The 24467-nt window shown below is 43.0% G+C and overlaps 1 protein-coding gene across 2 annotated transcripts; it reads left to right on the top strand.

Annotated features, from left to right (window-relative positions):
* Positions 1-1643: 1643 nt before the first annotated feature.
* On the top strand, positions 1644-22269 carry TRA2B (transformer 2 beta homolog). 2 transcript variants are annotated; one of them, XM_074153355.1, is made up of 9 exons: positions 1644-1756; positions 8433-8566; positions 12549-12711; positions 13574-13762; positions 15147-15262; positions 16340-16423; positions 19701-19763; positions 20916-20989; positions 21853-22269. In XM_074153355.1, exons 1-9 carry the CDS (start codon positions 1721-1723, stop codon positions 21861-21863), a joined length of 870 nt encoding a protein of 289 aa, XP_074009456.1. In that variant the 5' UTR covers positions 1644-1720; the 3' UTR covers positions 21864-22269. The 2 variants fall into 2 exon arrangements, with proteins under 2 accessions (XP_074009456.1, XP_074009457.1); XM_074153356.1 differs by lacking the exon at positions 21853-22269 and having other exon boundaries at positions 1721-1756; positions 20916-20997.
* The last annotated feature ends 2198 nt before the right edge of the window (positions 22270-24467 follow it).

The following is a 24467-nucleotide window of genomic DNA, read 5'->3' on the forward strand; positions in this document are numbered from 1 at the left end:
GTCAGGTGGTTACGGGAGCAGTGATGGAGTGGGATGGCATCCTTCAGCAGCAGAGTGTGGGGTGACCGGTGCGTGGGGGTGTGCCGACGGGGTGTGATGACTCCTTCTGCCCCCAGACTTCAACCCTCACGCAGAGGCTGAACCCCCAAGAGCACTGAATCAGTCGGTATTTTGCTTAAACCGGGGGGGTGTATTGTAAGTCATGGCAGTCCACGCCATTTGGGTGTCCATGTTTAACACCTGCACAGACGGAGCCGTGCTGACCCTTTGGGGAGGACGCAGCTTTCCTCCTGCTGCTTGTCTTGCCAGGGTGAAACAAAACAAACATGACAACGGTCAGTGACAGGCGGAGTGCCTGCGATGGAGAAAAAGATGTTTGTGTTGCTCCCCGCAGACGCAGTGGTACGTGTTTTATGAAGAAACAACTCCAGACCTGAGCAAAAATGTCTGTTGAGTGAAGCCATGCTGCCCTCGCGTGGGTATTTTAGAAATAGCCCTGTCTTCAAATCCAACCTGCACTAAAGTAATGCTTTAGAACTCTTGGGGCATCTCCTCCAAGAAAGACCTTGCAATCACAGTGATTTTTTTAAACCATTTCCACGGCCCATGTGGCCTGTGGAAGGTTAGGTTAGGTGGAGAATGGCTGGAGAGCAGCCCTGAGGAGAAGGACTTCGGGGTGCTGCTGGATGAGAAGCTCCACACACCCCAGCAACATGACAGCCCAGAAAGCCCCCCACACCCTGGGCTGCATCCCCAGCAGCGTGGCCAGCAGGGCGAGGGGGGGGATTCTGCCCCTGTGCTCCGCTCTGGGGAGACACCCCCCAGTGCTGCCTCCAGCTCTGGGGTCACCAACAGCAGAAGGACATGGAGCTGTTGGAGCGGGGCCAGAGGAGGCCATAGAGATGCTGGGAGGGCTGGAGCCCCTCTGCTGTGAGGACAGGCTGAGAGAGTTGGGGGGCTGCAGCCTGGAGAAGAGAAGGCTCCGGGGAGACCTTGGAGCCCCTTCCAGTCCCTCAAGGGGCTCCAGGAAAGCTGGGGAGGGACTCCTGATCAGGGAGGGGAGCCACAGGACGAGGGGGAAGGGTTTGACACTGAAAGAGGGGAGATTGAGATGAGATCTGGGGAAGAAATTCTTTGCTGTGAGGGTGGTGAGAGCCTGGCCCAGGTTGCCCAGAGGAGCTGTGGCTGCCCCATCCCTGGAGGGGTTCAAGGCCAGGTTGGAGGGGGCTTGGAGCAACCTGGTCTGGTGGGAGGTGTCCCTGCCCAGGGCAGGGGGTTGGAACTAGATGATTTTTAGGGTCCCTTGCCACCTAAACTATTCTATGACTCTACTGAAGAGAGGATCCTGACCTTGACCGCAGCCAGCCCCGGCCGGGCAGGCAGGACCACCTCTAGCGGGCAGTGGAGCTGGCTCAGAAGGGGCCACTCGTCAGGCTGTGACTCCTGAGGACCGAGCAGCTCCCGGGGACGGAGAGGACAACCCCACTACTCGCCACTCGCCGCCATCGCGTCCCTTCAGGGCGGGGGGGCGGAGCCTCCCCTCAAAGCCGGCGGCGAGGGAGGCGGGGCCTTGGCTCTGCGGGCGGCGTGGGCGGGGCCTGGCGCGGGGGCCCGCGCGCCGGCGGGGCGGCGTCACTTCCTCTGCGGAGAGCACTGGCGCGGGGACGGTCGGGTCGGGTCGGCGCGGCGGCGGCGGGGAGCGGCGCGGTGCGGCGGGACGATGAGCGACAGCGGGGAGCAGAACTACGGCGAGCGGGTAATACACGGAGCCTGAGTGCGCTGCCCGGCCGGGACACCCCACCCCGCCCCCCTTCCCCCTCCGCCCCTCTCCGGGTGGCGGAGCCGCCGCGGGAAGGGCCCGCCGTGGCCCCGGCGGACGCGCGGGAGAAGCGGCGGGCTCGGGGTGGAAGACGGCGGCCGGCCCGGGCGGGCCGGCGGCGTGGCCGCTCTAGCCGCCCGCCCGCCGGCGCGCTCCATGGTGAGTCTGCCCGGCGCCATCTTGGGCTGGCGACCGGGAGCGCCGGAGAGGGACAAAATGGCCGAGGGCGGCGGGGCTGCCTGTCCCGGGACCTGCCGCTGCCATCCCATCGGCCGGGCTGCCTTGTCCCTGCCCCGAGGGGGCGCGAGGGGCGGTCGGCTCGGCTCCCCCGTTCCTCCCGCTGCAGCAGCTCGACTGGTGCCGGGGTACCTCGGCCTCCACCCCCCTGCCCGCCTTGGGTAAACGCCTGGGCCAGGGAGGAGAATCCCCTGCCGGTGGTAGCCCGAGCCTTTGTTCTGCTCTCTCCGGAGCTGCACTGCAACCCACTTTTGGTGAATTACTGCCTAAACGGAGCTGCGATTTGCTGCTCCTGGCGCTTGCTTGTGAAATATTAGCTCTGCTTCTTGATGTGGTTGCAGCCTTGCATCCAGGTGGCTGGGCCCCTTCATTGAATTGAAATGCCATCGCAGTAGTCGAAGGGTTAAGGCTCAAGCTGAGCCCTCGCAGTGCCAGGGCCGTACCCTTGCTTTGTGCAGCCTGCAGTAGGTGTTCTCTTAAAGGTGTTGCTGTCTGGGTGGAATTTTACTAATAGCGAAGTAGATGACTTGCTAAGCTTCACCTTTGTCACGTACATCTGCAGTACAGATTACCTGTAGTTAGTTTTTTCTTTGGTGAGTCACTCTTGTTTTCCTTTGAGGTCTTCAGCTTTTACAGACAAGTGTAGCGCAGGGATCAGTACTGTGGTTTGGGTTTTGGGGTTTTTTTTCCCTCATCAGTCTGTAATTTTTTAACTTCTTACAGCACCAGAAGGAGTTGTGGAGGTGATAAGTAGTTTAAATTTTTAACCTTTACTGGGGGTGGCAAAAAATAATAATTAAAGAGAATGCAGTAATTCTGAGCACAAAATTGCAGTGTCTTTCCTTGAATATGGCCTTTTCTTTTTCAGATTCTTTATAATAAGCTTTAGTAGTACAAGTGTTTCTACTTCAAGGTAGATTAGGTTAGAAAAATTTGGTCTCCAGGAGGCTAAAAATGCTACATGGAAATGAATGCTGAAAGAGAGGGATTAATGAATAGAGTCGTACCGCCCCCAGTGTTCATCTCTTCATTGATGTGTTCATGCCATTCTTACAACTGTTACGTTTTTAGGGAGGGAGTATTACTTCTGACTTGCTCAAGGTGGATTTCTGTGTGTTAGCTCTTTTATAAGAAGTTGATTTAATAGCTATCGAGCGAGTCAGACAGAAAACCAGTTTAAGATGGTAGCCTAACTTGAGTAAAGTTTGCCAGGATAACCTGCATTGTATTTCCAGTCAGATCAAGTCGAAATATTAAAACCTTTATTTCCAGTCAGAATGAGTGGAAATATTAAAACCTTTATAGCAAGTCTTTTTGAAACATAATTGTGCAGGGATAGGATAGGACAAAATTGCTATCCCACCTGCTTTCCTATTTTATCTTTTCTATACTTTTATTAAAAAAAAAATATATATATATGTAGGCAATTTTCACCAAGGCTTAAAATGAGTTATGTCTGAACCTTTTCAAGTTGTAAATAGGTAAGTAAATAGGTGTCTGTAAAATTAAAAGAGAAAACCATAGAGCTATGAGGCTGCTATTTCAGACTAGATCAGGGAGTGGCTTTTCTAATGCTATTTGTAGATATTTTTTGCTTACTTAAGGCTTATATTTTACAAGGTCAATGGCTTTTCTGCTTTTTCAAGCTGGAAGCGCTGAAGTCTCTGCTGAGTAGAAACAGTATTTGGATAAATAATCTAGGATATGGCTTTACAACTGTCTGTTAAGCTGTTCCAAGTCCATGCTGCCAACAAGAATTGTGCTCCTGAAAATGTGTTCCTGCTTTCTGCCTTATACTTGTGTTTGTATAAGCCAGTCAGATCTGGGAATTAAATCAGCTGAAATTTCTTTTCTGTTTCCAGCTGCATGGCTTTGCAGGCTTGACTTGATTGTGTAGCCACGAGTCCTCATGGCAGCACTGGGGATGAAGAAGAAATAACCAGGTGCTTTCGCAAGTGATGGGACTTGCTATTTCAGCAGCAACGCAAACTTGAACTGGCTTATGTCACAGTTTAAAAAGAAAAAAGGAAAAAAAATATACGGGGAAAAAAAAATTCCCACTCATTCTCTTTCACAGTTTATACTCTATAGTGGGATTAAACTCTGGAAACTCTTTAACTGAAGAGACTATAAGTTATTAGATGCTACTAATACTTCAAATACTGGAATACACTTCAGATACCGTCAGTATGCTGTGATAATTGCCACATTTCTCCAAGTCACTTTTATTTTGTTTTTATCCATTGAAATTGTGCTGGCTGAAGTGCATGTGACTCAGGAATGGAAGGGTTGAAAAGAAGAGTAACCAAAGGCAAAAAATAGTGGGTCTCATTGTGTGAATTAATTAAGACTGGTGGTGATTACTTGGTATGTGTTGTTTAATATGGTAGTCAGGTCTTTTGTTTGTTTTTGTTTTGGTTTTTTTTTTTTTTATCAGAGCAACTTGAATGGTGTACATGCTCAATTTCTAGATCTAGTTAGAAGGTACTTAACACATAAATTTAATAAAATCAGCATTTTTAAAGAAATGAGGAAGAAGGTCTAAGGAAGTGGTTTGAGAAGGTTAGAAACAATCCGATAGCTTGATGCCACCAAAAGGATAGGTCGTTCTTTGGGTTCCTCCTTCATCAGCTGCTCTTGGGCTGACTTCTTGGGCTGATCAGTACCTTGAGCTGTCAGAAAATCCTTTGCTTTTTGCTGCTGGATTAATCTCCTGCCAGCTTGGTGGGTTCCCAGTACCCCCACCAGTGATCCGGTTTGGGGGGAACGGGCAAAAGCTGTCACTTTTCTGGTGGAGCAATTGCTAGATTCACATTCTTCCACCTCTCTACCACTGAAGTGAGCGCAATTAGACCTTGAGTAAGTCTTACTGTAGATCTGACAGTTTGTAATGTGGGGCTGCACCTTTCTTTAAGAAAACAAGTGGAAATAACGTAATTTTATAGGAATTTAGGGTTTAAAAAAATATAGTAATACTTACGATTTTATTTGCCTGTATCTTACCATCATTAAGTAACTGAAATCTGTAACTTGAATTCCCGTGAGGAAAACCTGGATCTCAGATGTGCAAAGAACATATGGTCCTCATGTACCTTATAGCCGCTTCTGTCCATGGAAACCTTTTCTGTCGCTGCTGCTGGGACATTCCCTGCCTATCTTATGAATTCATCTTTAGGAGTGTGCTTAGAGGTGTTAAAAATGTCATCCCTACAGTATTACACATTTTTAATATGCTTCAAGTATGGAAAGAATAATTTGGAAATCCCCACCCCGCCCCAAGCCTGGACTTCAGGGCTTCCACCTGAATTCCAGTAACACCCAGTGAAGGGGAAGAACTGTTGGTAATGGTCAAAGGATCTGGTGGGTTTTAAAATCTCCACTTCAGTAATTCAAGGTTAAATAACAAAAAAAAAAAAAAAGGTTATTTAATTGTGAACACCAGTCTTGATCTGCTTACCAGCAGTGTTTGAATATAGGGAGGGTAAAGAAGTTTTTTTTTCTTCTCTTTTCTTCCACATGTCATGACAGGAGCCTGCTTTGGCATTTTAAAAAAAAAAAATAATCCCTAAGTGAAAGAGCAAAAATTAGAAAAAGAAATTTAAGAGCTACAAAACGAAGTAGTAGAAACTCTGCAATTTCAGTGGGAGAGGCTTGTTTGAACCCTCCATGGGTGTAAACTGGTTTTAGAGTGCTGTAGGCTGCTGGTGTTTGAATTTTTGGGTAGGGAGGATTTCCTGGGGCTTGGGGGAGGGAAACAGCTTGGAAATTTTAGAGGTTATTACTAGTCTTAGTAATATCTGGAGCAGGTGAAGCGCAAGGAATTCCTTTGAGGCTGGAAGTAATAAAGTAGTGGCATAATCCTGTAAAATTCAGTAGATTGAAGTGAGAAGTTTGGAAGAATTATGATCTGGAAAGAAAAATTTGGATGTTTAGAAACTGGAGAATCTTGTGAAAAGTCCAAAGGAGCTGAATGAATATAAGCCAGCTGTTTAATTCTCTGTTTTAGATACACGTATATTTCTTCTCAGATTCTAAGTGTCCTGCTTTCCCATCAATCTTAACATAGCAAAGATTGTTCTAAAAAAATGTATCAAATAGCTGAAGACTTCAGTCATTCGCTTATGCTAATATTCTCTAATTATAGAGCTTATTAGCTTATGGTAATAATCTCTACTGATTTCTTCAAAGCTTATTGACTTCTAAAAACGGGCTGTGGGGTGTGTTTTTGGGCAAGATCCTCCCTGCTGCTCCCCTCCTGTCCTGCCTTTCTTATGTCCTTCTCACTACCAGCCCCACCTGTACTTGGATGTGGCTCCTTCTGTCTTCCCTGGGTTCTGCCAAGAGGGTTATATTTTGTGAACACGAGTATTTTTTCCCCAATTGAAGAACCACCTTAATTTTTGTTTTTAGCCCTTCTTCAATCTTGCTTTGTCTAACTCTTTAATAAAGAGAGTTGAAGACTTCTTGGCTAAATTAATACATTAACTCAGAACTCATCTCCGTGGATTGTTTTCTTTTGAAGGTAATAATGCGTTTAGGTTAAACTTGTTATTTTTAACTTAAATTAATTCTCAATATTTGCACTGCCCTTTGCAGGGTTAATACATGAGGTGGCTGAAGTTTAGGACGCCACCTTAAGAGAATACGGCCTTGATTCTGTTGGTTTTGGTATTAATTGAAAATCTGACTTTATCCTGCAAGTTGTGTCCCACCCTGTCCCCTCAGTGTCGTACAGGAGGCAATTGTCAATAGTTACACTTTGTTTTAAAGTTGTACAGAAGTGGTTTAAGCACGATCAAATTTTGGGTTAGTAAATGAATTTCTCAATGCTTAGTACGGAATGCCTGTTGAGTGTTCAGCTTTAAGAGATTTACAAAGATAAAACAAGTGATTTTTGAGACAAATCCGGTACTTCAGTGTGGTTGGTGAGTGTTCTTGGTCAGAACTGACACCAAATTTAAATTGTTTATTTTTAGGAAAAAAAATAATTCTACAGCTGAATTTTAAATCTTCTTTATATCTTGAAATAAAAAATACCTTCTGGTTTGTTCAAACCGAGTGTTTGAGCCGCGTGACTGAAGTTAGCCATTATACTGATTAAAAATAAAGTCTAAAATGCTAATTAGGTTATGTCATTACCGAAGAAGATGACAAGTAAATAATAGAATAGACGGGGTGTTACTCCAGAACAGCGTTTGAATCAGAATTGCTCAGAATCACAGTTGCTCAGAATCGCGGTTCCGGTTGGTGAAAAACGGTGATTTGCTTGGAAGCCTGCATATGTAATAACACTTGTGCGGGCAGAGCAGGGGAGAGTCTGCTCATAAACCTTCCAACTAGACCTTCTAAATGGCAAGAAATGTCCCCAAAAGTACCATAATTGTAGTCATGGAAAGACCCACCGCGCTGCTCTTTCTGCGTGCAGAAGGTACATCCCTTAGTCGTCTCCGGCGCAGCAGGGACCTTGTTTAAGTCACTTTTTGTTGATTTTTGTCTTAAGTACGTGGCTGACAGTGCAAAGTATTCTGAGTTTCCTAATGCTAGAGTTCATTAGTAGATGTTCAGCTGATCCACTGTGCGTTTGCTATTAAATACAGGCATAAATAGCGAATTCAGTTGCTTAGTACTAAGTAAAACTGAATTGAGTGAATCTGTTTATAAAATAGCAAGGCATTTGGTAGATTCAATTCTTGAACTGCATATATAGTAAAAGTCCACAAAACATTTTTTTTTTTTCTAGTTTCAGTTTTGGCACTAGATTTTATCCTGGAGTTTTTAAATATTCTTCATCCTGTTCTTTTTCTATTAAGGTTAATGTTGAAGAAGGAAAATGCGGAAGTCGCCATTTGACAAGTTTTATAAATGAGAATTATTTGAAGCTCAGGAATAAGTGAAGCTGAAATTTGAAAAAAAAGAAAGTGAATGCATGCTAATTATCAGACCAGAAGTCCCACTTGTAGAATATTGAGCAATTTGTGTGAAGTGGGGAAGATGAAAGAAGTCAGAATTTGAAACGGAAGAATGAAGAAAAGGAATAAAAATGAAGTTAAGATAAGAAGTAATCTGGAATCTGAAAGCACTACGCTAAGTAATTACTAGTCTGTTTATGTGTCCCTGTATATTTTGCTAAACATGCATGCATTATCTGTTTCATAGCAAAAGTATATGCAGGGTAAAGAAGTGTCTACCAGGGAAAAAAAATAAAAAAATAAAAAATAAAAAAAAAAAAACCTTCTTAAAAATCTCGGCAGTTCTAATGCCAACTGCCCGGACACATAGATATGAATTTTTACCATTTATTTCACTGGAGCTTGTTTACGGACCTTAGGTAAAGGAGAAATTGTGTACAAATTAGGCTTTCGATATCTGCGTGCAGGAATCCCGTTCTGCTTCCAGAAGCGGAAGTGCTCATGGGTCTGGCAAGTCGGGGAGGCACACCCCTGCGAGGTCTCGATCTAAGGAGGATTCCAGGCGCTCCAGGTCAAAATCTAGATCCAGGTCTGAATCCAGGTGAGTTTACTTTTTACCTCTTCCTCCTCTTCGCAAGTCTGATCATGTCAGAAGTGAACCAAAATCCAGTTAAGCCCAGTTCTGTTTCCAGAGATAACTGGTGATCTGTGGACGGTGAATACAAAGGGGCGTGCGTGATTTCGGGATTTGAAAAGCTAAAGTATCAAATTAGGTCTTTTTTGCAGCTTTTTCTAAGAGGTAGTTGACTGTGTAGGCTCGTATCTTCACACAGCTTGGAAGCGGCCTGCCTTAAAGTCTTAAAACACTGACTAGTTTCTGAGTGGGAAGCATTAGGAACTCTAAATCTGTTTAGTTTACTAAAATAGTTTTTCTGTGCATTAAAAGAATTAGAAATGTGCATTAGAAGTAGTTTTTCTGTGCATTACAAGAAATAGGTGCATCAACACATTTTCCATTTTCACATTAACATAGGATGTTTTCTCGCTGGAAGCAGTGATGTTTCTGTAGTAGTTAACGGTATATTCTATGAAAAAGAAGCAATAGAGTTAAATGTGAATTTCAAGACCATCTGGCTGACCTTTTAAATACATATTAATTCAATTTGAAAATTAACAGGCTGGAAAGCTTTAAAGATTAGACAGCTTTCCAAGCTCTCAAAAGTTGTGGAGAAAGTAACTTCGTGTATTTGTTACGTGGCAATGCAGATGTACAACGTGAAAATGCCTTTTCCACTGCATTACCTGTCCTTATACCCATTTGCTAAACAAGCTGAGACACAAAATACGCTGGTAGTCTAAAAATAAGATGATAAACGTCACTGCTGACCACTTCACATGGGCTTTACCAGGTGTGTCATGTAAGAGGTACATAGTTAATAATGAATAGAGAGGAAACAAAACCTGTAAATGGGTGAATGATCTTATTTTCTTAAGAGTCTAGATAATTGAGGGCTGACTATGGAAATGAAAGTGTGGTTAGTGCCTTTAATAACTTTTAAGCATTCAGGTTAAAAAATAAATATGGCTGCGGAGCTTCCAGCTGAGCTGTTCACAATATACTTTTTCTGTATATAAGCAATGAATTGGGCTGGCCAAAGGTCAGACTGGAGGAGGGGTGACAACTCTGGAAGGCGTTGTGCTATTAGCAATCACTCATGATGGAAAAAGCTATCAAATACTGTGTTCAGGTCTCCTCACCCCATCAGAGCCATCAGTTTGAGAGGCTTTTGTGAGAAGGGAAATAACTTGGGAAATCTTTACAGCAGAGGGATGAGCTTGTTTTTTGTGTGGACTACAAGCACAAGTGTCAAACCGTGCGCTTGACAACCCCTGTAGTGCAAGACAATACGTCAAATTAAATGAATAAATATTTCATAGAGTGATATCGCCTTATAGAGTCTGAAATTGGGGTGACCTCCGGAATTGCTGCTAGTGAGGGGTGTGTATGGGACAGCCCAGGATGGTTCAAAACTCTGAGTGAGGCAGAGTCAGCTCTGGGCTCAGACCATGTCCTCAGGGCTTTATCCAGTTGTGTTTTGAAAAATTCAGAGGATGGAGACTGCACACACTTTGGGGAACCTTTTAATTTTAAAATAAGCAAGTCAGGACCCATCCCAGCATGTTCTGCTCCACCTCGTCCATAACCCCTAGGCATTCTGTACTCTTTAAGGAACCTTGTTTCTCACTTGCAGAATAACCCTAATACTGTGTAAGAATGCAATCAAAAATTGTATAAAATGCTGGAAGAAGCAAACACAAGATCTAGAATTTACAAGAAAGCTGGCAAATCATTTACTCTTACAAGAAATCACCCTTTAAATAATAGCCTGGCAACTGGCTCTTTTATCTTTTGATGCACAAAAGTAGAAGCTTACGACTGCCACGGCTTCCTGAGCATTTAACAGCTATCTTGAAAATGCCTATGGCTGGAAATCCTGGAAGTGTATTGCAGAGTTTAGAGTGTTGTTCTTTAGCAGATTTCGGCAGAATTGTGTCAAGGCACATATTTAGAAGCAATGTACTTTTGTTTTCAGTATTTTCCGTGCCGTCACATGTTGGGATGTGACATGAGCAGGTCTTCTAACTCTGGCTCTCACCAGAGAAATAACCTTGTGATAACTTTCCTATTTATTGATAGTTTGTGTTGCAAATGTATTTTTGAATTACCAGCTTTATAAATTAAACTTTCGATTTGGGAACAAATCTGTGTCCTGGTGTATTTGTCAGTTGGGGTGTGGATATACTTGTTTTAAAAATCTGCTTTTATTGACGTTTTCACCGGCAGCATAGCAAGAGAGCTCTGACTGACTCTGTGAGGTCTAAACTATTCTTAACAAAAGAAGAGGATTTTCAGCTGTGGTGCCTTTGCAGCAAAGGAGAATAATGGCAGTATGACATTTAAGGCAGCAATATAAGCAGCGCCTATTTAAAATAAGCCTTGTTCTCTCACACAATAGATTGCCTGGTGTAGAAGCGTCCAGCTTTTGTTCAGTGTAATGTGTGCGTTCTGTAACCTGGAACATCAGTTCTGTAATTGTTTTAAGTTCCTTTTTTTTTTTTCCTATTTCAGTGGTTGAAATGTAGCTGTATGCATGTGTTGAACTTCTTTTTATTTTTATTATTGTTTCTTCACTGTCTTCCCCACCTCAGGGAAGTTCTCTTTTTTTTATTTTCTGTTGCCAAAAGTAATTTATTCTTTATAAATACGTAGTTAGAAGTCATTTCTCCTGAACATGCATATGTGCTTCAGGTTGAGGAAGACAGAATGTAGTTGGGTCAGTTCTGACAAGGTTCAAGGCATTTTATTTTTTTTTAAGGAGACCTGTAATGTACAGAGTGTATAACGTGCAGTTTGTCTGGTGACACTTCCTTAGTGAGAAATCCCGACTGAAGAAGCTGTTAAATGCTCAGGAGTAAAAATGGGTGGAGGTTCAGAGCTTCAGGGGTTGTCAGTGTGAAACACGCTTCTGTGACGATGGCAGCTTTTGGTCTTGGTCAGTACTCACCACTTGGGCTTCCACAAACTAGAGGAAGGACATTTAAGACACAAACAAGAGTCTGAAGATTGACAATTTATGACTAAGAGCCTTTGAATGTTGAACTGTTGATTGTACTTTTTCTTTGTTAGCTGTGTGGAGTGCAGATTACTCGGGGACTGCCATCAGCAGGCCAAGCTCAGGTGTAATACTCCAGTTTAAGCGCCTGCCCAGCTTTTACAACTCAAGATTGTCTGTGTTGGGAGGGCTGAGGGTTCAGTAGAAGGAACTGAAGTGTTTCAGGACCTCACCTTCCCAGACCTAGTGCTGTCAGAAAACATTTCTGGAACTGTTGTGAGGAGACCTTGGCTGAAATAAGTGAGCAGTTACACCTTTGCCTGAATGCACTTGAAGTGTGAACATGTAAACATTCGTGAAGGTGTTAAATAACTGTTGAAATACCCAGAGATAAAGAAGCCTACTGCAGCTTGATTTCTTCAATTGTATTAAGCTCTGTTTGCCAGCCTTCTGTGCTTGTCGTTATGCACTGTGTAAAAAAGCTTTTCGGTGTCAATGAAAGCAGTGCTGTTCTGAGCGTTAGGATAAGCAGAAGTGTGCACCTCTGCTTTATGTTAAGTCATATTTACTCCTCTTCCTTTTTTCTGTTAAGCCTTTAAAAGAAAGCCACCCCAGCTGTTTTTACTTAAATCCTATGTATATTCTAAACATATACTGTGTCAAGCCAGGATAGCCTTGTTAGAGAAAGTTAAAAGCTATTGGGAAACTAAAAGCTAACTGAAATGGAAGTTGAGGTTCCTGTTCTGCAGCAGGAGTGCTCTGAGAGCATCTGTATTAATTAGATTTAGCACAGAGTTTTTGAGAGCAGTGACTAAATTGATTATAGCTGAATCGTGTAGTACTGCAGCTTTTAAGAAAATGGTTATTTGGGCTTTTTGTTTGTGAATATCTTGACATATTTTTGAAGGGTTAAAAAAAACCCAAACAAACTGAACACTGTACTCTTTCCTTTCTTTTTTCTCCCCTTAGATCTAGATCAAGGAGGAGTTCCCGTAGACACTACACAAGATCACGCTCCCGTTCCCGCTCTCATAGGAGATCCAGAAGTAGGTCTTACAGTCGGGATTATCGGCGACGACACAGTCACAGCCATTCACCCATGTCTACTCGCAGACGTCACATTGGAAACAGGGTATGTCTGTTAGAAAAGTAGCTGACTCGTACGTAGTCCTGAATATATCCTGAAATCACTGAATTAATTCATTGGGATTTTCTGGAAAAAAACGTTCTGCTTCCAGCTCAGGTCTGTTTAAAAGATAGTTGAGGTTAATTGTCACTTGGCTTTTGATGAGTTGTGGATCTCAATAAGTTAGGATTGTGGGGGGTCTCTTGTTTATTTGGCTGTTTGTTTATTTTTTTAAGAGATGCCTTTATAAGTGTTGCCAGTGGAGGCTGGTGTCAGTGTACCTGCTGTAAAAAATAAGCAAATGTATGCAGTGAAGGGTGGGGGTAGAATTAGGAGGGAGAATTCTTATTTTTTTTTTCTAATTAGAAAGCCTGGAAAACTAAAATACTCCATTAAAAGCTGTTCTGATGGTGTCTTTGTTAAACAAGCATGCAAACCAGTTTGCTTTTAGCTGCTTTACAGGCTCGGGTGGCTGAGCACAATGTGGTTGGTGTTAAAGGTAGAGGGGGAAAGTGCTAACTAACCCAAATGAAGGTGTGATCCAGGCACCTGTGTGTGTATAAATCTCTCCACATTCAACAGTCATCAGGCAGCCTTTGGAGGGAAACCTTTTTAAATCCAGTACCTATTACTTGCTGTCACTGTAGTTTGTATGCTGCCCTGAGAAATGCAGAGTATTTTTGTGAAAAGAGGCTCATGTGTCTGTAGGTTTGATTGTAATAGTATCTATTAGCAAGTTAACCCAGCCTGAATCTCAGCAGGATATTTTTGTTGTTTTGTCTTCAAGCTCTGACGTCATAACTTGTGAAATAACTGCAAATAGAAGCAATTTTTCTCTAATATCTTATCTATCTGTCCCTTCCTTCAGGCAAATCCTGACCCAAATTGTTGTCTGGGCGTATTTGGATTGAGTCTGTACACCACAGAAAGAGATCTGAGAGAAGTTTTCTCCAAATATGGTCCAATTGCTGATGTTTCCATTGTATACGATCAGCAGTCTCGGCGTTCCAGAGGATTTGCCTTTGTGTACTTCGAAAACGTTGAGGATGCTAAGGAAGTAGGTTGGGGTACAGAACGTATGGTGTGTTTTCTGTGTTCTCAGTTGCTGAGGTGTGTGTTTTTTAATGGGATATCACCTGAGGAAGGTCACTGATTGACCTTTAAAATGCTATAGGAACCTTTAATGTTAATTCCTTTTGACTATATGAAATAATCATAATACAAGCGAGTTCACAGTATCTTCTTCCATAATAAATGTTGGTGCCTTAGTTCAGAAGGTACCCACTGTGTGCTAGAGGCCCATGGATACTGGTCCCGTGCAGGCTGAGCTGGTTTGTAGCTCAAAAGCAACCCTGGGGCTGGGCATAGCGCAAACCACACCAGCAAGCAAAACGGAAGAAACACAGGCTCTCTATTTGAATTATGAGATGAGCATTCTTCTTAACTCCACATGTGATCTTGAATTTAATAACAGGCACGTTCAGCGTGGAGCAGATGGCCATTTCAGAGCTCTAACATGCATTCTGTTGACTTCATCCTGAAAGTGGGGAATCTTTCCTGAAAATAAAAAACCATGCGTTATGTGGCTTCCCGGTGCCTGCAAATGTCCATGGGAAACCCTCAGGGATTTAGTAAATTGAAGCAGTCAGTTCTGTTACTGTCAATGTCAAGCAGTCAATGTTACTGACAATTTGTCAGTAACAAATAACAAAGTATGAGATTTTTGCTTACAAGTGCTACAGAATGAAAAGGGAATTCTATGCTTGGAGGTGTAGAATTCTACACTCAGGCCACCTTTGTAGAGCTTGTGCTTATGGGCTGTAATTATGTATACATTCATGTATACATGTATGTATACATGGGCTTATATTCTGTATACATTCCACTGCTTAAAGTCACTAGTGTCGTCTCTTCCAAATTTGACATGAAGGTTTCCATCTTAGGTTGGAGCTTTGGATGTAGGTCCTGCTACTTGGCAGAAGAAAGCCCAATGGTTTTGCTTTTTTACTTCAGATTTAGTTATGACTCAAGATATTACTATATTTAAGGTTATGGTAGGTTTTGAGGATGTATTTGAGGTCTAAATGCTTTGTTTCGTGTTGTGTGCTGGAGTAGTTACATGTCCCTGCATTAATGTCATTAAGAGGAACCTTTGAACACGCTTGAGACAGTAGTATTGAAGCACTTGTTAAATTATCATCCTTCCGGGCTTTTTACATGATATAAGTCACATTTTAAGTGGTTACTGAAGCTCATATGCAACTGGTCTGGAATGTCTTACAGTTTGTTTTCTGTTACATATGAGATGTAAGTGAAATTTAGACGTGCATCCAAACTGAGCCTTTTTAAGGCTTCTCTTAATACTTGCAGCAATGGTTAGAGGCTTGTGTTGGTAATAAAGTTCACAGCTACAGCCAATTGTATTTTATCTCTCTGTTTAGGCAAAGGAACGTGCCAATGGAATGGAGCTGGATGGAAGAAGGATCCGGGTAGACTTCTCCATAACAAAAAGACCTCACACACCTACCCCTGGAATCTATATGGGAAGACCCACTTAGTAAGTTACCTGCATGGGGGTTGGTTTTTTTCCAACCCAGTATGGGATAGGATTCATTTTATTGTGTTTTGTTAAAAACTGTTCTGTATCACCTCTAAGAGACTTGATTCTCTGTGGTTTTTCCTTTTCCTTGACAAGAGCCACGCTAACACTGATGTGTTTATCTGGCAGAACTTCTGAAAACTTAACAACTCAAATGTTAAAGGTGGCTTTTCAGAAGTTTTTTGAAAAAAAAAAAAAAAAAAAAAGACTACATGTGGGCAGCCATCTGTAGTAACGCCTGTCTTTCCAGCTCTTGGGATAGGAGGAGTTAATTAATACAGCACTTGTCAGTGGCTGATCTAGGGTCAGGCTAGATTACAGTGAGCAGAAACCTGTGTTCCTTAGTTATGCATCCCAGATGTGAGCTATCTAAACATTTAAATAAGCCTACCATAAGATTTCTTTGACAATTTCTACATTATTTTAAGTTGTTCTCCTATGGACCTTCAAACATTAATGTCTTTTGCAAGCTCAAGTTTTCAAGAGTGAATTAACAAATACTAGCTGAGCAGCTGCGTGGTGTTGTTTGCCCTATCCATACAATGCACTTTTGACTTAACATGGCCAAGAGTGTAAATTGTTTTCCCAAGTCATTTCCCAGTTGTTTTCCCAGGACTTCCAGCTAAGGTACTGGTGATTACGTAGTTGATGTTGTGTTGAGACTGCAGGTTTGTGGGGGGTTTTTTGTGAATGGGAAAGTTCTTCCGTAAGGAGCTTTCTGAGAGCTAAAAGTTGTCACAGAATGGAATTTCTCATGTGCCTGTGATATCAAAAGGTTAAGAGGTTTCAGACCGAGGAGGGAAGTAGCTGTCTTAAAGTTCAAGCGTTTTAAAAAGCAATGATTGAAGTAGTTCTGTTGCCATCTGTGCTGATAGGAAAACAGGAGCACTCACAGTCATTTCAGCTGTGAGGACGCAAGCTAATAATATAACCCAGTTAAAATGGTGTGTTCTCGACTGGTTGTGTGCCTACTGAAAAGCACTGCAAACAATGTTTTATATTTTATTAAATTTAACTCTCTTTTACCACTTGCAGTGGCAGCTCACGACGGCGAGATTACTATGACAGAGGGTACGATAGAGGGTATGATGATCGTGATTATTACAGCAGATCATACAGGTGAGGCAATATTATTTTACTACTTTTAAAATTGTGCTTCCTCATCTACGTTTCTACCTCTGTAAGTGTTAACCAGTTCATCCTACATAGGAATGGCCAAAATATTTTTGCACTCACTGTCATTTCTGGAATCGTACTGTGAAATCTTTACCGAAGTGACCGCTCAGTACAAGTCAGATTGAGAAATACGTTGTGACGTTTAACCTGTGGCATGAATTATTCCGTAATGTGCTCTTTTTCATCTGCATTAAGTTTTGAAAAGCAAAGTATGTTCTCTCTGCTTTCATTTTAAAAGAATCTTTTGTTGGTTCATCTGTTGGCATCGAAATGGTGGGAATACAGGTGCAGCTCTAACGTTAGAGGTGGTGTTATGGTGCCAACTTACATTTTGAGCGTAGTGTAGTAGAGAAAAAGTGGGAAAAGTCAGTGGTCACCAGTATCCCCTACTAATAATTATGGCACCTCAAATGTTGCAAAAAAATAAGGAATTAGGTATTGGAACGTTAACTGTTCTGTAGTGGACGCTTGCATTAAAAAAGCTTTTTTTAGCATACTCTGTTGGGTTGAATGTGTGTTTTACTTGGAGGGCTCACGCCACCTATTTCTGTCTGTCTTCGGTCTAAACTTGTGTGTTGGGTAGCATAGTAGGTAGCTGAAAGAGGTGAATATTCAGGTGGCAATACACATTGGAAGAGGGCGAGTAAAGTTGATACAAAATCTGCTGAAAACATGGTTGGTATGTAATTGGGTTTGGTGATGGAGCAAGTTTATCTTCTGCATTTTCCATTAAGACTGGCAACAAGACTTGTCCCCTGTGAAATCCTCGCAATTCCTGGGACACTATTAAGTTGGACACAAAGATAGGAGTTCATTTTTTTTTCTGGCTGTAGTTGCCAAAAAGTTCCTGTAGTTCTCAGATTCTATGGTAGTACTTCCAAAGTGGTTTGCAAAGCTTAAACGCGCTGGCAGTGGGTGGATTTATGATTGTTTCTAACCATATGCTCGTGGAAATAGATTAATTCAAATTGCATCATCACATTACAGCTCAAAGACAAAGGAAATAATATGTCTGTGATCTTAGCTTGCCGCGTACTCTTCTGTTGCTTTCTAGGTGTAGAAGAAAATACCATCTTTTACACTGGTATTGATAACTGTACGGTCACTGTCAGTGATTGAGGGCAGCTGTCTCCTACTTTCAGCCACTTTTTATTCCGTCCTGGGCTGTTGGTGTTGCTTCCAGTCTGTTTCTCCCCTCCCTGCCATGCTGTCACTGAAATTGGGTGCCTTCCACGGTGTTTAAGTGCTGCTGTGGACAGGGAGGGGATCAAGATGCTCCACATCATCAGCGAACGTGTGTTCAGAAGCATTCTGGTCATGTTTCTGGGTGCTCCTCCACCTCTAACAGTCCATTTTCTTGAAACTTCAGTGGCAAGTAAACTAAATGGCAAAGGCACCGAAGGACCATCAAAAGGTGTGGGGCTAATGCAGCGTTTGGTAAGGGGTTTACACCATTGGTCTTTCTTCTTGCACTTCTTCATAGTACAGCTTTCCTTATTCTTCCACAAAAGGTCAGTCGGGGTGTACTGGTTGTCCTTGAAATCTGTTGTTTCTTAAAATGTAATTTAGTCCTTGCGTAGATAATGGTATGACTTTAAGTCTTTAGTGCGCAAGGTGTTCTCTCATTCCTGAGAGTGAACAGCGGCTCAGATGTTGGAAAAACATTATCAGAAGTTGTAATTACGTGGGTTCTGGGTGCACGCTGGTGAGAATAGTTGGGGACTGGTAGTGCCTGGTAAGGCGTGGTGTGAGGAGGTGGGCTGTGTCAGGCGGTGTACTGGTCTGAGTGCAGTATATCAGAATTCCTGGCCATACTTTGGTCCAGCTCTTTGAGGCATTCATGTACTGGGAGATGGTCTGACCATCCTGCATTCTCTCCCATCCTCTGTGTGTTGTGAACCAGGGCTTTGGGGTGGAAATACTCAGAATATAGACAATTCCAGGAGGGGTGATTTCCACTTCCTATCTTTAAAAAAAAAAAAAAGAGGGGAGAGAGAAACCCACAAAACCCTCCACCCCAATGTTTTTAAAGCTCATTATCAAGGTTTTAAAGAACCTTGATAATGTCTTTTCCTAGCAGATACTGAGGGAGAGAAAGTAAGCCGCAAATGGTTTGTGTGTGGCTGCTTTAAAAATATTATGGCATATTGGTCATTTGATGGAGAGAGAAGAATAGTGTTGTGTATGTCAGGAATGGTTCCTTGAGGAAGGGAGAGTTAGAATTGTTAAAGATGCAGTAGAGCATTGCATGCTAGTGCTCCACCCTAGAAAATCCATTGGTAACAATTCCTTTGCCTTAAGGGAAATAAAATTTCAGATGGGAATTGTCATGTTAAGGCTTTTATTTTTCTCCTGCTTGCTGTGGGATGCTTAATCTTGGCTGGAAAAGTATCTAAACTGAAGAAGAACATTAAAAAACCCAAATTTGCAGACTGGTTATCTACCAAATGGAAAAGACTTAAAAAAAAAAAAAGAGGCCTGTTGCTTGAAAGTGTGGTGCAGTGTTTGGGATTCTTTGTCCTGCTTATGATTTATGGCCTTTTTTTGAGCTGCTGTGAGACATCTGTGGCAGCGACTCTTCCATAAACCAAACTTATTTGGTCTCCTCCTGGTAATGCTTTACTGTATCTAAATCTGTGGAGGTACCAGCCCAACCACTTAATGTTGTTAAATAATATAATATAACATACTGTTTCAGTTCTACACAGCTTCTATATAAGAAGTTGTACCTCAGTTCTTAAATGTCCTTCTTTAAACATGATTGTGAAGCATTAAAATGTGTGAGTGTGGGATTTTCTCCCTGCCTCCACCTTGGAATCAATTTTTTCCTCGGGACAGTGAATCGATCTTTCTACTTTAAATAAAAAAAAATAAGAGTACAGTTGCTTGCCTCGAGTGGGTAAGCATCTGAGAATAGAAATGGTCTGTGTACTGATCTTAAAATGCTGCTGGTTGAAGAATATGACATAATAAAATACAATATTAGTCAGCTGGAACATGAGTCCTCTTTAACTGCTCCTTGACACCAAGTGTAGCCAGCTCATTCTGGGAATACATAGAAATAAAGGTAATGAAGTAATTTAGCGTTCTACAGTGTGGGGACCAATGTGTCCTTGTCTTCACATCACTTTCCTGTACTTGATGATGCTTTTTGCTTGTAGAATGAAGTTCTTGTTTATTTTTAATTTTTTCAAAAGTCGTTCTGCTTTTGTATTTGCAGAGGAGGCGGCGGAGGAGGAGGAGGAGGATGGAGAGCTGTTCAGGACAGGGATCAGTTTTACAGGTACGACAGGGAAGCTCTTGGCATCTGGTCAACAGTGGAAATACTCTTACACAAGATATTTTTTGAGTATTCTCTGAATCATGTCTAGGGCTACAAAGACGATGAGGGACTGGAGCATCTCTCCTACAAGGAGAGGCTGAGGGACTTGGGTCTTTTTAGTCTGGAGAAGAGAAGACTGAGGGGGCATCTGATGAACACCTATAAATACTTAAAGGGAGGGCATCGGGAGGCCAGTCTTTTTTCAGTGGTGCCCAGTGATAGGACAAGAGGTAATGGGCGCAAACTTGAACGTATGAAGTTCCATCTAAACATGAGGAGGAACTTCTTCACTTTGGGGGTGGCAGAGCCCTGGAAGAGGCTGCCCAGGGAGGCGGTGGAGTCTCCTTCTCTGGAGACATTCAAAACCCACCTGGACATGTTTCTGTGGTACCTGCTCTGGGTGGACCTGCTCTGGCAGGGGGTTGGACTGGATGATCTCCAGAGGTCCCTTCCAACCCCATAGCATTCTGTGAATCTGTGCTATCTTTAAACACATTAACAGAACTTGGGTGGATGCTGAGCTCTTCAGTGAGCAGTGCAGTTCAAAGGTCCCCTCAGCGCAATGTAAAGGGGTGAAGTTAGTATAGGGACAGGTTAGTGCAGCTTGGTGCAGGAAAAACTTGTCATTGATGCCAAGAAATGAATGTCCTGAGTGTTTGGGGATTATTTTTACTTACTTGGAGATTAGTGGAATTAGACAAGGAAAGGCAAAACTTGGGAGTGCCTGGATTGGAGGGGGTTGGGAGTGGGGTTGGTTGTAACATTAAATCAACACTTTATCTCCAAACAAGTAATTCAGATTGAAAGTGAAGGTGTGACTTGGGTCGCGCTGCTTGTTTGGGCACTCTTGGCTTGAAACACTGAAGTCTCAGGTATTGTGAGTGCAAGAGAGCTTTTATTAGTCAAAAGTAACATTACTCTGACCCAGTAATAGAAAAAGAGTATTAAAAAAATTCAAATCTTTGTTATCCGCTAGAAATGTTGATGAGTGAGTTACGTGCTCATTAGCATTCCCAAGTACACTCTTGACACCAGGATTGGGTTCGAGGTCTCCGCATAAAGCTGCTGCCACAGGCTTTAATGAAGGGATTTTTTTGTTGCCCTCTTCTGCAGGAGGCGATCACCATCCCCGTACTACAGCCGCGGGGGCTACAGATCGCGATCCAGATCCCGATCCTATTCACCTCGTAAGTAGCTCCCTGATCGAAAGCAAATTTCCGCTTTGCCTGAACTACTTCTTTTGAGGTTTTGCATCCGTAAAGACTGTTCGACTTCAGTGTGGTTATTTTTTATTTTGGAACCACAGTTTCCTTTAATGTTTCGTTGAGCAACTGGTAACCTTGAGGACAGAGCAAATATTTAGTTTGCAAAAAAAATAAACCAGGTGGTACCACTTGTTTAAAAAAAAAAAAAGTCTTGAGGCACCTTTTTTTTTTTTTCTCCAAAACCCGGTCAAAGTAGGAGTTTGTTGTATGGTGACAGTTTGGTTACCTCTAGGACAGCAAGGCCAAATTCCCAAGCCTTGAACGTTCAAACGCTGAAACTTAACTCCCAATGTAACTTGCTAAAGAGGAGGTCAGCTTTATCTGAGGTTCCAAATAGTCCTTTTTTTTCTTAATTGCTTATTTGCATGGAAGATAAAGCTACATTTTGATGGCAGGTTAATAAAACACAATGGCATTCCTAGCGCGTTCCCTTTGTAAGGGATACAGAGTGGATTAATTGGTTATGTTCTCATTTTGAGTCCAAACGAAGATGAGTGTAACGGCTGTTACTGCCAGACAGGGAAAACCGACCACCGAGGGGACCGGTCATGCTCTGGATTCCCCTCGTGTGCGGAAACCCCAGCCCTGGGCATGGCAGGAATTGGGGGTTTTCTGCCCAAAGGACTGTACTGGCTGGACTTGGTCATAGACAAGTCCTAAGGCTCTAGAATTCCATCCAGAGTTGAGGGATGGCAGTGAATTTAGACAAAACTCTTTAAAAATCTGTCAATCCTTGGAAGTTTAATAGCATATATATTTGTTTGTTTGTTTGTTTGTTTTTTCAGGTCGCTATTAAAGCATGACACGTAGAGGAATTCCTAGCTACAGCCTTTGAGTTGAAACTGCAAGTTTGTGGACAATATTTTTATTGTCTCTTCTGTTTAAACAAGTGACCAGTGCCTAGTGAATAGGTGACTTTTACACCTTTTATGAAGACTACTTCTGTGATGTTCAATGCTGTTTCATTCTGCATATTTGTGTAGTTTGGTGCTTTGTTTCAAGTTGTGTTTTGAAAGGAGTACGTTTTGCATGTATTTTTTTAGTCTCAATTTTGACTCCTGAAAGGTTTCTATTGTAAAGACAAACTGTTCAGTTAGTTTTTTCTACTGATTCCAAGGTATTCTGAAGATCAAAACCTGTGTAAAATGCTTTCAAAAAGTAAAAAAATAAAAATAAAAAGTTTTGTTTTTTTTTCTTTTCCTACTTTTGCGAAGTGTAAGTTACGAGTTGAGAAGAGACTACGCCACTTGTGCTGTGTATTCTGGAGTAGTGTTTAAAGCCCAGAAGTAAGATTCAACCCCCGTTCAGTGTTGCTGGGTAGTTGTTCTCTAAGTGTAACACCTCCAGGTGTGCGAACCCCGTGCGTGGAGACCTCTGCCTGCAGCTGTGCAGTGGCAGGAGCCAGGACCCTCTGTGGGCAGCGCTGTACGTGTTTGGAGCAAGACTTGCAGTAAACTCCGGGTGATGCCGTCGAGGTGGGTGAGCTGTTGGCAGATGATGGACCTTTGAATAAGGAGAGGGGCTTCTGTGGACGTAGGGCTCCATGCGCTTAGAGGAGGCAATGAAATAACATTTTGACCACTTTGATTTTTCTTATTTCTTCACTTTTGATTGTCCCTCTTCTGAAGAGTGCAACTTTATCCACATGTGCAGCTAAAATGCAATAGAACTCAGATTGCGCTTACAGGAACACTCTCTGCAGGATTTGAAGGTGCTTTTCTCAGACTAGACCTTCCCTTCCGCCTTGTGCTGTATCAAGCAGTCATCAAGCATGGAGGACCAAGAAAACAAGAGTGGTGAGATGCTGGGCTACATCTGCCACTCTTCTCTCGGCTTTTGAACACAAGTTCCTCTACGTTTTTTTTTTTTCCCTGCGTAGCAATTTCTGTACTTCTTTCATGGTCTGAGAGGACCTGCAGCCTCTTGACCTTTATTTGGTGCTCTCCCTGTATGGGAAGGGGAGAGGCAACTGCTCTCTGTGCCTTTCTGTGCCGTGTCTCAGCAGCAGCCTCCGTCATCTCTTGTCTCACTGGGGTTTCCAGATCTAGTTAGATCCTCGCGTGGAAGTTCTCAGCAGCTTTACTCTTAACTCGAGTAATTTCTGATTCTGCTGTGAGTTCTTCCAGAGGGAGGGTGGCAGGATGGAGCAGGATGGCAGAGAGTGTTCCAGAGGTTGGGCTGCTGTGGCTTTAGGTGGTACCATCGTGCTGATTTCTTCCTGAGCAGCATCTCGTGCTTGCCCTGGTTTGGTTTTCTTAAGTCCTGCTGAGCTGAAGGTTTTCCTACAGCCACTTCCAGGAGCTTGCAGCGGAGGATGGATGATGAGGAGCCGGACCCTGCAGCCTTCCTTTCCTTAGAGAATTTAAAATGTGGCTGCATGAGCTGGCACTTAGTTGGAAAGAAACATGCCACCAAAGCCACCACAGGCTGAGATTTAAGTGATAAGCCTGTTTTACCCCAAAATTTTTATTCAGTGGGAATACTGTAACAATTCTGCAGCTTAACAAGAATCCAGAGGTAATCTGGGGGCAAGTGCTGGTGTGCTCCGAGCTCCATCCCGTTTCTGTTGGGAACAGCCAGGCATTCGCTGGCCCACGATGGATAAATGGCACTTGGGGTTCTTCATGAAGTGCTTCTGTCACACCCCTAGTAAATCTGTGCAGTTAGATCTACGATCCAATTATTTTTTAATCTTGGGTTGGAGGAGATGCATTGAGCTTTCCACGTTGGTTTATATTATTAATTTTTTTTGTGTAGAAATACCGGTGCACTCGTTTCTGGACTCAGAAAATGATGTTTTCTACTGATGCAGGGAAGAAAAGGCTTTTCCCTTTTGCTCTCGGAGGCAGTTTGGCAAATTACGTGCAATGGCACGAGGCAGAAGAAACAAGCCCTGCAGGGGAAGGAGGCTGACAGCAGCACGTCAGGGAGGTTTCTACAAATACCTGGGTATATTTTTGTGTCTCTTTTCATGGTCCAGAATGGACAACAGGATGTCAGCAGCGATTTGTTTTTTTAGCTGTCAGCAGTGTAGGGCCGGGTTGGTGCTCCCGTTTACATGTCCCCTGTGGTGGGAGCATCCCTGGGAATGGTGGCAGGGTGTTCCTGGGTTCGGTAGAGCTGACCTCTCTCTGATGGTCTCTTTGTTCTCCTGACCACATTTTCTTAGTCATGGTCTTGGGCTTCCTTTGAATCACTTGGGCAGAGGTTGACAAACGTGGAGTGGAGAACGTGTGTCCTTCAGTAAGCGTCGTCTTAGTCAAATCAGGATTTCACAACTGGTGGTGGGGCAGCTGAGCTCATCCCACGGCTTCTTGCTGCCAGGAGAGCATCATCCCACCCCTGCCCCACACGGTGGTACCCGGTTCTTGTGGTGCTCCCTGCTCCGCTCCGGGTGAAA

Source organism: Numenius arquata, chromosome 9 (assembly GCF_964106895.1).
Source record: "Numenius arquata chromosome 9, bNumArq3.hap1.1, whole genome shotgun sequence".
NCBI lineage: Eukaryota > Metazoa > Chordata > Aves > Charadriiformes > Scolopacidae > Numenius > Numenius arquata.